The sequence below is a fragment of the Chiloscyllium punctatum genome, chromosome 8 (genome assembly GCF_047496795.1).
Source record: "Chiloscyllium punctatum isolate Juve2018m chromosome 8, sChiPun1.3, whole genome shotgun sequence".
Taxonomy (NCBI): domain Eukaryota; kingdom Metazoa; phylum Chordata; class Chondrichthyes; order Orectolobiformes; family Hemiscylliidae; genus Chiloscyllium; species Chiloscyllium punctatum.
Window position 1 is genome coordinate 7,104,169 of NC_092746.1, and position 17,431 is coordinate 7,121,599.

General features: G+C 42.5%; 2 protein-coding genes across 3 annotated transcripts in view; one reads left to right on the top strand and one right to left on the bottom strand.

The window, feature by feature from the left end:
• The window catches only part of LOC140480358 (antizyme inhibitor 2-like), a 76,048-nt gene that overhangs the window by 34,948 nt on the left and 23,669 nt on the right, over positions 1-17,431 (top strand). For both annotated transcript variants that reach the window (XM_072575116.1, XM_072575118.1), the window contains 3 exons: positions 14,117-14,251; positions 16,315-16,396; positions 16,878-16,961. In XM_072575116.1, the coding sequence (XP_072431217.1) occupies positions 14,117-14,251; positions 16,315-16,396; positions 16,878-16,961 (301 nt within the window). The remainder of the gene's footprint in view (positions 1-14,116; positions 14,252-16,314; positions 16,397-16,877; positions 16,962-17,431) is intronic.
• Positions 15,542-17,431, bottom strand: part of LOC140480360 (apoptosis regulator Bcl-2-like) — a 274,492-nt gene continuing 272,602 nt past the window's right edge. Inside the window, exon 4 of the mRNA XM_072575122.1 lies at positions 15,542-15,750. Coding sequence (XP_072431223.1) covers positions 15,725-15,750 — 26 coding nt within the window. The 3' untranslated portion in view covers positions 15,542-15,724. The remainder of the gene's footprint in view (positions 15,751-17,431) is intronic.

Here is a 17,431-nt window from a genome sequence, read left to right on the forward strand (position 1 = left end):
ATGGATGTATTGTCCCAATCGAAGTGATGTCCTTCTTTGGCTATATGTAAGGATACTAGTGATAGTGGGTCATGTCTTTCGGTGGCTAGTTAGTGTTCATGTGTCCTGGTGGCTAGTTTTCTGCCTGTCTGTCCGTCGTAGTGTTTGTTTACAGTCTTTGCAGGGTATTTTCAAAATGACATTATTTTGCTGGTTGTTGGTGTAGGGACCTTTAGGTTCACCAGTAGCTGTTTCAGTGTGATGGTAGGTTTGTGGACTACCATGATGCCAAGGGGTCAGAGTAGTCTGGTATTCATTTCTCAGATGTCTTTGATGTATGGTAGTGTGGCTAGAGTTACTGCCTATGTTGTGTTTACTTGTTTGGGCTTGTTGTTTCAGAATCAGTGAACTGTGTTTACCAGGTAATGCTGCGAAGAAGTCCTTTTTTGTCTACATCCCTGTAGTTGTAGTTCATCCCTCTTACTAGGACGGCTTTTTCTGTGTTTGTTAGTGGTCGGTCTGTAGGTTCTTATTCCAAGCTTCTGAATTCTCTGTGGTGTTCTTCTGTGTGAGCTTGTCCAAGTTTTCTTGTAGGGATAGACTTTTCTTTTTCTTGGTCTGCTGTTTTTTGATGTTGATGGCTCGTTCTAGTGTGCATGTCCCTTCATGTATGTCGCGTTAATGTACAAAGGTTTTTGACAAGAAATTTTCTGATTGAAATTGTCATGTATTTACTGTCTCCTACTTTGTCTTCTTAGCACTCACAACTTCAGTGCTTATTTGAAACTTGCCAGACTATCCACTTCATATTATTTTCTTAGAGCACACTGACGTCAGCACGAGCCTATGGGCTGACAATCTCTATGTAGGTCACATTATGTTTTGGTGTACGAAGTCTTTGGAGATCAGTTACAGGCTCCCAGCCTCTCTCTGTGGATTGGAACTTTTTGGAACAGATGGAAATGAAAGCAGCTTGTGACTGTGGGGAGTACTAAACAGTCAGACAGGAGATGGACCCATTTCTATGTGACACCAGCATCAATCACTGGCAGAAAACGAAGAAGGTTATCTCAGAATACAATGGGATCTTGATCAGTTGGGCCAATGGGCTGAGGAGTGGCATATGGAGTTCATTTTAGATAAATGCAAGGTGCTGCATTTTGGAAAAGCAAATCAGAGCAGGACTTGTACACTTACTGACAAGGTCCTGGGGAGTGTTGCTGAACAAAGAGACTTTGGAGTGCAGGTTCATAGCTCATTGAAAGTGAAGTCCCAGGTAGATAGGATAGTGAAGAGGGCATTTGGTATGCTCTCCTTTACTGGTCACAGCAATGGGGGGCCACGTTGAAGCTGTACAAGACATTGGTTAGGCCACTTTTGGAATACTGCATGTAATTCTGGTCTCCTTCTTATCGGAAGGATGTTGCAAAACTTCAAAGGGTTCAGTAATGGTCTGCAAGGTTGTTGCCAGGGTTGGAGGATTTAATCTAAAGGGAGAGGCTGAATAGGCTGGTGCTTTCTTATCTGGAGTGTCAGAAGCTGAGGGGAGACCTTATAGAGATTTATAAAATCATGAGGGACATGGATAGGATAAATAAACAAAGTCTTTTCCCTGGGATGGGGGAGTCCAGAACTACAGAGCATAGGTTTGTGGTGAGAAGGGAAAGATATAAATAGGACCTAAGGGGGAACTTTTTCACGCAGCGGGTGGTGCATGTATGGAATGAGCTGCCAGAGGAAGTGATGGAGGCTGGTACAATTACAGTATTTAAAAGGTGACTGCTTGGGTAAATGAATATGAAGGGTTTAGAAGGATATGGGCCAAGTGCTGGCAAATGGGAGTAGATTGGGTTAGGATATCTGGTCAGCATGGATGAGTTGGACCGAAGGGTCTGTTTCCATGCTGTACATCTCTTTGATTCTATGCCTGTAACCTAACTTTAAAGATGTCCATTCAAAAGTTAGATAACAGCGGAGAAGAATCCGTTCTTGAATCTTTTCAAATGTGAACAGAAGCTTTTATATTTTCTGCCTGATGGAAGAGGGTTGAAGAGTGTATAAGCGGATGCCGAGGGACCTATGATTATGCTGTTTGGTTTAGCAATGTAGTGGGAAGTATAGGTGAAGTCCGTGGATAGGAAATTGGTTTGTGTGATGGATTGAAGCAACTCTCTGTAGTTTCTTTCAGTCTCAGGAAGAGCAGTTGCCATGCCATGCTGTGACGTGTCCAGGCAGGATACTTTCTATAGTGTACCTATAAAAATTTATAAGAGTTGTTATGTACCTGCGAATTTCCTTAAACTCCTGAGGAAGTAGAGACATTGCTGTGCTTTCTGGATTATAGTGTCAATGTAGGTGGACAAAGACAGATTGTTGGTGATGGTTTCTCCCAGGAACTTGATGCTCTTAACCACCTTCAACTCAGCATCATTGATGCACACAGAGGCATGCCCTCCACTCTGCTTCCTGAAGTCAGTGACCAGTTCCCTTATTTTACAAACATTGATGGAGAAATTGGTGTTTTTTTCACAATGCTGTTTAGCACTCTACTTACATGCTGTACTTGGTCTCTTCGATGTTTGAGATCCAACCTACATCGATGGTGTTGTCAGCAAACTTGTAAATGGAGTTGGTGCAGAATTTGCCCAGTCCTGTGTACATAAGGAAAATAGTAAAGAGCTGAGTACACAGTCTTGTTAACATCGGTGTTGAAGATTATTTGGGAGGAGGTGTTGTCGCCTCTCCTTATTGGCTGAGGTCTGTTGGTTGGAAGTTGAGAATCCAATTACAAGAAGTTTGGAAGTGAGTTTGTTTGGAATTATGGTATTGATTATGGAGTTGTAGTCAATTAGTAGGCGCTTGACGTAGGTATCCTTGTTCTCCAGATGTTCCAGGGATGAGTGTAAGGGCAGGGAGATAATGTCTGCCATGGACCTGTTGTGCCAATAGGTAAATTGCAAAGGATCAAGGTGATCTGAGAGGCTGGGGTTGATGTGAGCCATGACCAACATCTCAAAGCACTCCATAATTATGGATGTCAGAGTAATATTCAGGGAGTAATTGAGGCATGCTGTATGATTTTTTTTTGGCACTGGGATTATGGTTGTCTTCTTGAAGCAAGTGGGGATTTACTAAGGATCGTATTACAGAAAGGTTGAAGATGTCTGCAAATACTCCAGCCAGCTGGTCCACACAAGACCTGAGTGCACAGCTGGGCACCTCACCTGGGCTGGTCACTTTCCGTGGGCTCACCCTGAAGAAGGCCAATCTAGTAGGAACAGGTGCATCCAAGGTTGGAGGGACAGGTGACATCGTTTCACTGTCTTTCAGTTCAAAGAGAGCGTAGAATGCATTCAGGTAGGGATGAACTGATGCCCATGATTCTATTTAATTTTGCTTTGTAGCTGCAATGATGCATAAGCCTTGGCACAAAATGGTCGGTGTCCACGTGGTTAGTCTAGATCTCAAGCTTAGTTTGTTATTGCCTCTTGGCATTCCTGATGGACTTTAGGTTGGCCACTGAATTCTTGACTTAGGTCCAGTCCACTGACTCTAAGCAGTCCCATAGAAGCCCTTCTGTTTCCTCAGACCTGCACTGTAATACTCTCTGTACTGTGTCCTCAGGCTTCAATTTCTGCTTGTAAGTCAGGAGGAAGAGTTGTGTTCTGATTTTCCAAAATGCAGACAGGAAATAGAGGTAGGCATCTTTTATGGTTGTGAAGCAATGGTCAAGGATATTTGGATGACTGGTAGGACAGGAGAGGCATTGGTGGAATTTTAGTAGCACATTCCTCAGGTTGGTCTGGCTGAAGACACTGACTACGATGAACAGGGCTTCAAGCAATTATATGTCAAGACTGTTTGCAGCATTGTATATTTTATCAAGTGAACTCTTCACTACGGCATTGGGTGGGATGTAGACCAAAGTCAGGATAATGGAGATGAACTGCATTGACCAGAGGATCCCCAAGCTGTTCAAGTTCTTCTCATTTGTTGAAGAGAGTCAAGCAGCCCAAGCACTGAGATCCTTGCTGTTATTATTTAGCTGTCTTTGACCTTTTATGTTGCTGAATAAATGCCTTGACATCCATCTGATTGAGTACATGAACCACTCGTCTGGTTCTACTTTCAGATATCCGCACATGGATGCATTGCATGAACATTATGGAAAAGTAGTAAGACAGCTCAATAACATTGCATGGATCTAAGTATATGTAGCTCTCACATCTGTTTGGCTATGATATCTGAGTATTATTTCAAGAATCATTGCCAGCAGGTTGTCAGCAATCCTGAGAAATCTTGTTTTGTCTCTTCCATCATCAGTAACCCTTCAGATTTTACATCTTGTGTAAACTGCTAAATTTGAAATGCTTGAGCATTCTCCAGGGCAGTGTTAAACCTGTGAGATGCAGCAGCTTGTGCAGTTGCTCTTGGCTGACAATTGTACTGAGGTGAATGGATCTGTGAACTGCCCATTATACATCTCCCAACTTTGAATGCCAGTGGTCTGCCTTAAGAAACTGCTGCAGAGAATGTACCCTACCCTGCAGATATGTGTAGAATCATTACTGATTCTGGATTCTCACTCATGAGGTGGGTGTATATGTTGATATGTCAGGCTAAGCCCCAGTAAAGTCTCTGCTGATTGTGTTTAGCTTCCATGATTTCTACATGAAAATTGAACACCTTGGCTGCTGTCCTCAATGTCAGTATTTAAGGATACCTGACATTTGAAGCTTCCTGCAGTCTATATGAGAGATAAGCAATGCTCAGCAACTGTCATGACCATGGATCATAGCCCTGAAGTGCTGGGGATATTTTTCACTTGTAATTCCAAATATGTTTTTAAAAGAGGGCTTGTACAGCCAAAAATGGCTGTAGATGTAAAATACGTAGCTGACTGCAGAGAGAGATACCCACAAAATGTCACACCTGTGGATGTGAAAGGAATTTCCAACAATGTTCCTTCAAAGGTGAAAGAGGAAATCCAAAGCAGACTAGTCCGTTGTTTTGAGACTACAAAGATAATAAGCCATTTCCTGCAGAATATATTTCCAAAATATTGGCACATTGTGTTTTTCACTTTGAAGAATACATAAGGACAGGGTTCAAAGGCCAGCTTCAATTCTACTGATGTGGACTAGTTGGCGTGAATGCTCTCATGTGTACCAGCACGGAGGGAGTTTCCTCTGTGGTTGACCCTATTGAACTTTATGATATTAGAGGTCATCCACCAATACCTTTCAGCCGAGATGGCCCAGGCATGCTAACAGTCTCCTGGCCAGTTATAGGCACATCCTTGTTGTTATGTAGACTATAGAAACAGCAGCAAGAGGGAGGTGCAGTGGCCAAGAAGAAGCCCCTTCTGCCAAGATCTGTCTGTCACTCCTCCTCACTGTGAATGTCTGCTAGCATCACTCTGTCTCCAAGAGGAAGGTGCTCCTGGAGTGAGGTCAAAGTATCTCCCCTCCCTTTTGCCTTGCTATCAATGCTGAGCACTCACAGCTAGCATGGTGGAATGAAAGTCTGTGTTCATATCAGCAGATGCAGTCTGTGCTTCTGGACCTGGGTCCTCATGCTGGTCACCAACCAATTCCTGGAGACAGCAAGGTGTCTGCATGACAGAGCCAGCACAGCACTGATAACAGTGATAGACTCTTCCAGTCTTCATTTGGCTCACTGAGTACATTTGCTAAAATCACTTGATCTACTGGTGCCTGGCACTGTACTTTGACCAAGCCATTTCTGGGAAGGACAAGGGCATGTCTTCTGCCTGTTGCTGAGCAGGTACCAATCCTCTGCCAGTCTGTGACTGTCAGAGACCTTCCTTGACCAGCTACTGAGAGATATCAATGGTGTAATCACTAGATTGTGTTAACTAGACTTATCTACAAAGATGAGATGAAATTCGCTGAGCTTTTGGAGGATGCAGATGAAAGCCTTCCCAGTGCATCCTCTGATGGTTCATCAGCTTCCTGAAGGTGGAGTTGGAGCTGAGGTTGTTCAGTGCAGGCCTCATCTAAGCAGCAGTTCGCGGAATGCCAGTGCTGCCTGTGTAAGGGGGTTTAGTTGTAGAAGATGCATGAAAGATTGTGCATTTTTAGAATGGCTTAATACTGGTGGTAATAGTAGAGTTGCACAGCACACCACAATGAGACTGAGTGGGTTGATTGCCTGCTGGACTGTCCTGATATTCAAATCAGTGACTGGGCTCTTCTTTGGCCAAACCAGTTAAGATGTGCATTGGGAGATTTAAAGAGAAGATATCCTCAGAGAGGGCAGGACATCAGTGATGTTCTCAGTAACACATGCTGCTGTTTGGCTCCAGCCTGGCTGGGTCTGTTGACACAGTTTCCTTATCAGTCTGCAGGAACAAGGATAGCCCTCTTCTCCAGCACCTCCAGATCTCTGACCTGGAAGCAGCAGCTGCTTTGCCTTTCATCTACAGCATTGTTAAATTCAGGGTCAAGCATGGCAGTTGAAGAGGTAGCTCCTGGCTTCCAGCATTAGGCATGCAATGCAGCTAGGCATTAGGCATGCACCCAGAGGCATATAATATGGGAGGTCTCACCATTGCTGAGGACTTCTGTCTTCCCATCACAGGGTTCCCTGTAAATTGTACACAGCTCAGTTACATAATTAAAATAGATGAAAACTAAAGATTGCGTGAGAAACTTTGTTCAGGACTATGAACTCAGTCACCGCACTGACAAGGTGCTGCACAGGAGGCTGCTAAATAAGATAATAGCCCATGGTGTGAGGGGTATGATACTGGTATAGACAGAAGATTGCCTGAATGGCAAAAGGCAGGGAGTGGGGATAAAGTGGTCTTATTCAAGATGGCATCCAGTGACAAGTGGAGTTCTACAGCAATATGTGTTGGCACCACAACTATTCACATTATGCATTCATGATCTGGACAAAGGAATTGAGGACATTGTCACTATATTTGCAGATAATATAAAGACAGTTAGAGGTTAGGTCGTGTTGAAAAGGCAGGGGCATTGCAAGAGGACTTGGACAGGCTAGGCGTGTGGGTGAAGAAGTGGCAGATGGAAGACAATGTGGGAAAGTTTGAGGTTATACACTGTGGTTTCTAAATGAGGACAAACTAGAGCACAATGGGCTTTGTAAGTCCTAGTTCAGGATTCTCTTCAGGTTAACACTTATATTCATTTAGCAGTTAGGAGACAAATATAATGTTAGCATTCACTTCGAGTGGGCTAGAATATAAGATCAGAAATGTATTGCTGAGGTTGTGGTCAGACCAAAAATTTGGAATATTGTGAGCCATTTCAGGCCCTATATCTAAGGAAGGATGTGCTGGCATTTGAGAGGGTCCAGTGAAGGTTACAAGAATGATCCTGCGGTTGAAAAGCTTGTCGTGTGAGCCGTAGTTGAAGACTCTTGATCTGTACTTTCATAGAGTTTAGAAGGATGAGGGTGGGAGGGGGAGAAATCGCATTTAAACTTATAGAGGGGCTTGGATAGAATAGATGTGGAGATGTTTCCATTAGTAGGAGAGGCTAGGACTCACGGGCATGACCTCAGAGTGAAGGGATGACCCTTAGAGCTAACATGAAGAGGAACTGCTTCAGCCACGTGGTGGTGAATCTGTGCAACTTATTGCTGCAGAAGGATGTAGACACTAAGTCATTGAGTTTATTTGAGACTGAGATAGATTGGTTATTTGGGAGAAGACAGGGTGATGTGGTTAAGAATCATCCCAGTCATGAATAAAAGATGGAGGAGACAAGATGGGCTGAACATCCTAATTCTGCTCCTATATCATAATTTTGAACTGCAAATGAAAAAATCCAGGTCACACTAAATTTCACATCTTCAATTCCAATCTCGTAGGTACAGTTCTCTGTATTCCCTGTCACAAATGGCAGAAAACATCAGTTGTCATGCTCCATTTTCTAGAACTCTACCTTGTAAACTCTATGCCTTACAACATTCCCCCTCTTCGTAAACCCTTCTCAAAATGCTTTCTGACATTTCACCAAAATCTTCCACTACAAATCCTCCACACTGGGGTCGTATGGTAGCTCAGTTGTTAGTACTGCTGCTCACAGTGCCAGGGACCCAGGTTCGATTCCAGCCTCAGGCGAATGTGTGTGTGCCTCAGGTGAACATCTATGTGGAGTTTGCACATTATTCCTGTGTCTGCATGCTCTGGTTTCCTCCCACATTCCAAAGATGTGCAGGTTAGTTGAATTGGCCATGCTAACTTGCCCATGGTGTTCATGGATGTGTAGGTTAGGTACATTAGTCAGAGGTAACTATAGGAAAAATAGGGTAGGATAATAGATCTGGGTGGGTTATTCTTCAGAAGGTGGGTGTGGACTTGATGGGCCAAAGGACCTGTTTCCACACTGCAGGGATTCTATGATTTGAGATATTTGCTGCTTTGAAAGGCACTATGTAATTGCAAATTATGATAACTTGTTAAATTGTCATTCTTGACTTTTGCTACTGAACAGTGAGTGAAAATGATCAGATCACATCCCTTAAAGTCTGTATGAAAACTTTCAATTTAGGAGTGAAAGTTCAGTTTGACTGTTCAACTTTCTCCCTAAACTGGGAATATGAACTTAATGTGATACTCCACTATCATCGAGTATAGAAATATAAGGAAAACAGTATAATATTGCAAGAACAGAAAAGAACCCTGCGTTCCTCTACCTCTCCCCATTTAGCTAGAACTTGCAGAGACAGTTGCAAGCAGCCAATTCCTCTCTGCACCACAAGAATCCAGAGAGTCTGATATATCCAACCACTCTGTTTTTCCATTCTCCAAAAGATCAAGAAGTATTGATGTTCTACACAGAGTGCCATAGATTCATACAGCATAGAAACAGATCCTTCAGTCCAGCCAGTCCATGCTGACGATGTTCCCAAATTAAACTAATTCCACCTGCCTGCAATTGGCCCATTTCCCTCCAAACCTTTCCAATTCATGTACTTAACCAAATGTCTTTTAATGTTTCTGACTGAACCTGCATTTACCACTCCTCTGGCAGTTCATCTCACATACTGACCACTCTCTGTGTCAAAGAAGTTGCCCCTCATGTCTTATTAAATATTTCTCCTTCACCTTAAAAATACGCTCCTTAGTTTTGAACTCCACAATCTGGGGAAAATATCTTTGGTAGTCATCTTATCTACATCCCTCATGATTTTATAAACCTCTACAAAGTCACCCTTGTAGAGATATAAAAACAGTTAAGTTCTTTTTAAAGATTCCCAACTATAAAAAATGGAGGGTCAGGTGATGTGTTGTTTCTGTGTGATGTGGGAGCTGGTGGACCCCATTTGAAGTTCCCAGTAACCAGCTCTCTAGTGAATCTTGGTTGCCGGAAGAACTCCTGCTCAGAGTCGATCAGCTGGAGTCTGAGCTTCAAACATTGTGACACATCAGGGAGCTACCTGGATGTTGTGTTTCAGGAGACAGTCACACCCCTTAGACTAACTAACTCCAAATTGGCCTATGGTCAAGGACAGGAGGGCGTGGCTGTGAGTGAGACAGGTAGAGGGGTCCAAGAGATAGAGGTGCAGGAGAGTCCTCCACTGTCCTTGTTCAACAGGTTCAAGAGCTTTGCTCCCCATGTGGACAGGAATGGGGATTGCAGGGAGGAACTGAAGAGTAGACTCAGAAGAGTTAGAACGGGGCATGAAAATGCTTTAGCAGGTAAGATGAAGGAAAACCCTAAGGCGTTCTACACTTATGTGAAGAACAAGGGATGGCCAGAGTGAGGGCAGGACTGATCAGGCATAGTGGAGGGAACTTGCACTTGGAGTCAGAGAAAGTACAGAGGTCCTTAATGAATATTTTGCTCAGTATTCACTACTGAGAGGGATGGCAAGCATTCTGCCTGTAGCTCAGTGACCAGGGTGTTCTGCAGGGATGGATTCTGGGACCTCTGCTCTTTGTGATTTTTATAAATGACTTGGACGAGGAAGTGGAAGGGTGGGTTAGTAAGTTTGCTGAAGGCATAAAAGTTGGTGGAACTATGTATAGTATGAAGGGTTATTGCTAATTGCAACAGGACATTGACAGGATGCAGAACTGGGCTAATAAGTGGCAGATGGAGTTCAACCTGCAAAGGTGTGAAGTAATTCTCTTTGGAAGGTCAAATGTGAATGCAGATTACAGGGTTAAAGGAAGGATTCTTGGCAGTCTAGAGGAACAGACAGATCTCGGGGTCCATGTCAATAGATCCTTCAAAGTTGTCACTCAAGTTGATAAGGTTGTTAAGAAGGTGTATGGTGTGTTGGCTTTCATTAGAGGGGGATTGCGTTTATAAACTGAGGTTATGCTACAGCTCTTTTGAGCCCTGGTTAGACCACACATGGAATATTGTGTTCAGATCTGGTCACCTCATCATAGGCAAGATGTGGACCTATTAGAGAGGGTGCAGAGGAGATTTAGCAGGATGCTGCCTGGACTGGAGGGCATGTCTCATGAAGAAAGGTTGAGGAGCTAGGGCTTTTCTCATTGGAGAAAAAAAGATGAGACGTGTACAAGATGTTGAGAGGCATAGATAGAGTGGATAGCCAGAGGCTTTTTCCCATGGCGGAAGTGTCTGTCATAACTTTAAGGTAATTGGAGGAAGGTGTAGGGGAGATGTCAGAGGTAGGTTCTTTACACAGAGAGTGGTGGGTGTGTGGAATGCAGTGCCAGCAGTGGTAGTCAAGTCAGATGCATTAGGGACATGAAGGGTATGTAGGTATCCTTAGAGTAGGATAAATAGCAGGCGCAACATCAAGGGCTGAAGGGCCTGTACTGTGCTGTACTGTTCTTTGTTCTATGTGTTTTCTCTGAGTGAACGCAGTATAAGGATTAAGCTAAATGAGCTTGTGGCATGGTTCGAAATTGGCAAGTATGATGTGGCTGCAAGAGATCAGGATTGGGAGTGGAATATTCAAGGATATACATCCTATCGGAAAGGTAGACTGGTGGACAGCCGGGTGGGGTTGCCTTATTAGTAAGAAATAAAATCAAAACAATAGTAAGAAATGAAGTCGGGTCAGATGGTGTAGAACCTGTGTGGGTAGAATTGAGGAACTGCAAAGGTTAAAAAACAATAGTTGGAGTTATGTACAGGCCTCCAAACAGTAGTCAGGAGCTGGGGTGCAAGACACACCAAGAGATAAAAAAGATGTGTAGGAAACACAAAGTTACAGTAATTTTAGGGGATTTCAATATGCAGGTGGACTGGGAAAGTCAAGTTGGTAGTGGATTGCAAGTAAAGGAATTTGGGTAAGATCTACGAGATTGGTTTTGAGCAATTTTTGGTGGGGCCAAACAGGACACAGGCAATACTAGATTTAGTGTTGTGCAATGAGGCAGACTTGATTAGGGAGCGGAAGTTGAAGGAACCCTTAGGAGGCAGTGATAATAATTAAAATTACGATGCAATTTGAGAGGGAGAAGATAGAATCAGAGATAACGATATTACAGCTGAATGAGGATAGTTATACAGGTATGAGGGAGGGGCTGGGTAAAATTGACTGGGAGAGGAGCCAAGCAGGAAAGACAGTGGAATAGCAATGAGAGGTGTGTTTGGGAGTAATTCAGGAGACACAGCAGAAAATTCATCGCCAGGAAAAAGTACGGTACAGGGAGGATGAAGCAACCATGGCTGACTTGGGACGTCAGGGATAGCATGAAAGCAAACGAGAAAACATACATTGTTGCAAAGGGCAGCGGGAAACCAGAAGATTGGGAAGCTTACAAAGACCAACAGAGCAACAAAAAAAGAGGGAGACAATTAAATATGAAGGTAAGCTAACCAGTAATATAAAGGAAGACTGTAAGAGTTTCTTTAGATGTCAAGAGAGGCAAAAATGGACATTGGATCGCTGGATATGATGCTGGAGACGTATTAGTGGGAAACAAGGAAATGGCTGAGGTACCAAAGACTTTGCATCAGTCTTCACAGTGGAAGACATGAGTAATATCCCAAGCATTCAAGAGAGTGAGGAGACAGAGTTGGTTATAGTGGCCATCACCAAGGAGAAGGTGCTAGAAAAACTGAATGACATGAAGGTGGATAAATCACCTGGACCAAATGGACTACACCCCAGAGTTCTAAGGGAGATAGCTGAAGAGATAGTGGAAGTATTAGTGGTGATCTTTTAGAAATTGCTAGAATCAGGGAGGGTCCCAGAGGACTGGAAAATTGTTACAACCCTGTTTAAAAAGGGGGTAAGGCAAAAGATGAAAAATTACAGACCGATCAGCCTAAATTCGGTTGTAGGTAAGAAACGGGAATTCATTGTGAAAGATGAGATTTCTGAATACTTGGAAGTATATGGTAAAATTGGGCAAATTCTGCATGGTTTCATCAAGGGGAGATCACGCCTGACAAATCTGATAGAATTCTTTGATTTGGAGATGCCAGTGTTGGACAAGGGTGGACAAAGATAAAATTCACACAATATCAGGTTATATTCCAACAGGTTTATTTGGAAGCACTAGCTTTTGAAGTGCTGTCTCTTCATCAGGTGGTTGCATAACAGGACCATTACGTTAAGGAAGTAATGAGCATATCAGACCAAGGAGAGTCGATGCATGTTATCTATCTGGATTTCAAGAAGGCCTATGATAAAATGCAGTTTAGGAGGCTCCTCTGTAAGATAAGGGCTCATGGTATTAGAGACAAGGTGCTAGCATGGTGGGAAGCCTGGATGTTGGGCAGTAAGCAGAGAGTAGGGATAAGGGGATCTTTCTCAGGATTGCAGCCAGTGACAAGGTTCAGTGTTGGGACCACAACTTTTCACTTTATGCATTAATGATCTAAATGAAGGAACCAAAGACATTCTGGCTAAGTTTGCAAAAGATTCAAAGATGTGTAGAGGGACAGGTAGCATTGAGGAGGCAGGTAGGTTGCAGAAGGATTTATACAGGTTAGGAGAGTGGGCAAAGAAGTGGCAGATGGCGTAAAACATGGAAAAGTGTGAGGTCATGCACTTTGGTAGGAAGAATAGAGGCACCCCCACTATTTTCTAAGTGGGGAGAAAATTGAGAGTGTGAAGTGCAAAGAGAGTTGGGAGTTCTGGTCCAGGATTCTCTCAATGTAAACTTGCAGGTTGAGTTAGTAGTTGGGAAGGCAAATGCAATGATGGCATTAAGTTTATGAGGATTTGAATATAAAAGCAGGGATGCTTTGCTGAGGCTCTGTAACACTCTGGTCAGACCACGTTTGGAATATTGTGCAGAGCTTTGGGTGCCATATCTCAGAAAGAATGTACTGGCCCTGGAGCATGTTCAAAGGATGTTCACGAGAATGGTCCTAGGAATGAAAAGCTTAACATCTGAGGAACGTTTGAGGACTGTGGGACTATTCTCGATGGAGTATAGAAGGATGAGGGGGGATCTAATTGAAACTTACACAATACTGAATGCTGGACAGTGTGGATGCAGGGAAAATGCTTCCTTTGGTAGGAGAGACTAGGACCTAAGGGTACAGCCTTAGAGTAAAAGTAAGACCTTTTAGAATGGAGATAAGGAGAAACTTCTTCAGTCAGAGAATGGTGAATCACTGCCACAGAAGAATATGGAAGTCAGGTCATTATGTGTATTTAAGCCTGAGATAGATAGGAGATCAAGTATGATGAGTAGAAAGAGGGAGAGTGGGGTTGAGAAACCTATCAGCCATGATTGAATGGCAGAGCACAATCAATGGGCTGAATGGCCTAACTTCTGCTCTTGTGTCTTAAGATCTTAAATCACAACCTCCTAAGTTCCAGTGAAAAAAATTCCCATCTCATCCAATCTATTGTTATATCTCAAACCCTCTATTCCCAGCAACATCCTGGTGAACTTTTCTGAGCCCTCTCCAGTTTAATATTTCTTCTCTGCCATTTGGATTGCCAGTGCTCATCCAGGTGGACAGTGGCTTTCTAAACAAGCCATAAATGTAAGAGGTGCCAAACTATTGTCAGACAGGCAAGTTGTTCAGGAATGCATATTGTAAGATGAGCAGAAATCACGTATGAGAGACATTACAGAGGCATGGTAGGTAATAAACACTGTCATTCAGTTTGGTTTGATCTCCATGTTTGAGATGAATCTTGCAATTCTGTTTTATTCAGCAATGCTAAATTCATTTTCCTACTGCTGTTTCAGAATGGTTCTGCGCATTGCTGTAAATGATTTTACATCCCATTCGCCCTTGAGTGGAAAGTTTGGAGCATCACTAAGTGAGTGCAGACTGCTAATGGAATATGCAAAGGCTTTGAATTTGGACATCATTGGTGTTAGGTAGGACACATATTTTTGCTTTGTTTCATTCTTAATTCTTTTTCATGGGAAGTGAGGAGCACTGGCAAAGTCAGCATTGATTGCCTATCTGTATTTACTCTTGAATTTACTGGGTTGCTTTTATGATTTTACATACACCAGGTAAGAGTTTATCAGTGTTATTATTCCCTCTTTGTAGGAAGATGCTGCTTCAATCACAAGATTTGCACCATTTACAATGATGATGTGCAAATGCTACAAAATTATTTATTTTATTGCCTTGTTACACGAGGCCCTACTGCAAAAAGCCAATTACAGGTAAACACTCTTTCTCTCTTAGCATTAAAATTGTGAGGTTAGCTGCCCATTCCCACTCCTCTGGCAGGTACTGCATACTCTTTATCCCTGTTATGTAAAGATCAAGGGTCTTTAAGGATGCAATAATCTCGAGCTGAACATCACAAGACACAGTTGCATGTTTTAATTCAAGCAAGTAGTCAACGTTCTCAAAATGCTGCAGCAGAGTGAGACCTTCCCTCAGGTGAGGTTGACATGGTCACACATGTCCTCAGCTTTCCTGGGCAATGGCTGCTTTGAGATCCAATGCTGCTCAGTGAAGTCCAAGTCAGAAGTCACATGATACCAGGTTATAGTCCAACAGGATTACATAAATCACAAACTTTCCGAGAACTGCTCCTTTGTCAGGTGGTGAGGTTCAGATCATGCAGCTACTTCATGGTTGTCACAGGTCCCAGCATCTTACTCAGTTTGTGATATATCAGAGAGAAATTGAGGGACCTCCTGTACTTAATGCAGATACTGATCACACACTGTAACTTCTCACCCCTTTAACATCCTTTAGTCATGTGTGCCCTACTATTCGGGCTGGATGGCTTCCTCCTGTTGTTCTCCAGAAAGAGTACATTTCTCGCAATTTTTACTCCTCCTAACATAAATTCGAGGTAGTTTATGGTGCTTCTTTGATCTGCACTTCCGTGACCACAAACCATGCACTCGGGTCTTGTACACTCAGTTATTAATCAATCTGCCTGCAGCCACATTGACAGCTGATGGAGGTCCATCTAATAGGGTCTTCGAGGAGAAAGTGAGGACTGCAGATGCTGGAGATCAGAGCTGAAAATGTGTTGCTGGGAAAGCGCAGCAGGTCAGGCAGCATCCAAGGAACAGGAGAATCGATGTTTCGGGCATCAGCCCTTCTTCAGGAAAAAGGGCTGATGCCCGAAATGTCGATTCTCCTGTTCTTTGGATGCTGCCTGACCTGCTGCGCCTTTCCAGCAACAAATAGGGTCTGTCAATAAAGCTTTTGCCTCTTGAATGTGGCTGCCATCCTGAGCTGGGTGATGACTGAAGAGATGAAACAGTAATTGGGTGCCTCCTGTACAATGACCATGAGCAAACTTGGATCCAGAAAACTACTTGAGGTCTGGTTCTGGACTCTGTCTGCAAAATGCAGCCCTATTTCTGATGTGCAGCCTATGTAGTTCGAGGGATGTAGGATTCTGAAATAGATGGAGAAGATTAAGATCAAATACAGTGTGCTATATTTTGAAATATGGGAATTTGAGCATCTTTGTGTGCACTGCTGCTGGCAGATTCAAGCTACATTTGAGTTTAGAAATGATATGTGTGGCTAAGAGTTCCAGTCAAACTGTGCGCTGATGCTGAACACATTTATAAAAAAAATGAATGTCTGTATATTCCTTAGGTGGTGGCATAGTCACTGAACAAGTAACCCAGAACTTCGTACTAATGTTCTGGATACACGGCTTTGAATCGCACTCTGACAGAGAGTGACGTTTGTTCTCAATAAAAATCTGCGATAAAAAAGCTCGTCTAATGCTGACAATTTAACACTGTTGATTGTTGCAAAACCTATCTAATTCACAAAATCTGGGTAAGGAACTCTACCATGTTTACCCATTTGTCTCCAAGCCCATGTCACACTTGAATAATTAGGGGTGGGCAATAAATACTGGCCAAGCCAGCAACCATACATCTCATGAAACAAATTTTAAAAGTCCTGGATTTCAGTTGGAGCTTGATGATATCTCTTCTTTTCACAGTTTTCATGTTGGAAGTGGCTGTACTGATCCAAAGATTTTTGCTCAGGCTATAGCTGATGCACGTGTTGTCTTTGATATTGGGGTATGTTTTACTTGGACTTTCATTTGAAAGATGAACAAGAAGAAATTTTCAATGATACGTTTATGATGAAACCGGAAACAGTTTGTGTCATTTTAGCAATCGGTGCATTTATTTCGTAATTATCCTTTTGCTACAATTATAAAATAAAATCAAACTTCATAACCTCTTGAACTTTGAGACTACTGTTTTTATCTCAACCATCAAGTGTAGTAAATTTTACATTAAAGATAAGTCCAGGTGATTATATTGCAGTTGCTGAACCCAGCCGAGGTAAATGAAAGTATTAGCAACAGGAAGGGCAACCAACTGCAATAACCATCCACTAAATTTACAAACAATGAGGGTTGATATGGAGTTGGATGAATCAACATTGTGAACCCCATTAACCGTGTTGTATAATTGCATGAGAAACCAGAGAAAATCTGATGCTTTATCATTATTTATTATACCCAAATTGGATACCTATTTCCCTATTTTGCAGATTCATCTTGGATTTCAGATGTACCTACTTGATATTGGAGGTGGTTTTCCAGGAACTGTAGAAGACAAAGTTTCATTTGAAGAGGTAGAACAGTTATGATCCCTGCTAATGTTACTAGTGGACAAGCCAGACCCCAAAATGATACCTGGCTTGATTGCTCATATTTGTTCATGCTTTCATTGAAACATAAGCACACAAGGCTGCAGATGTGATTTTAACTATAAAACAGAAATTTAGTACACAAAGAATAAAGATAAAATTTAACAAACCAAGCAATCCAAACACAATAAAATTTGAAAGATTCAAAACACAGCAAAAAAAAGTCCAATTTTTTTAACCATCCCTTCACACTTCAAGAACATTTTTCTTCCCAATCAATCTATAGATTTGACTTAACTGCTTCTTCTCACTTCCTGCCCTGTAGATTGTGAAGTCTTTTTCCTTGAATACTCCCATAACTGAGAGACTAGACCTTCTTTTAATTATTGCAAAATTCTAAGCAAACACTGATGGAATGGATGATTCACAAACTGCACTCTTTCACTGGGGGCATT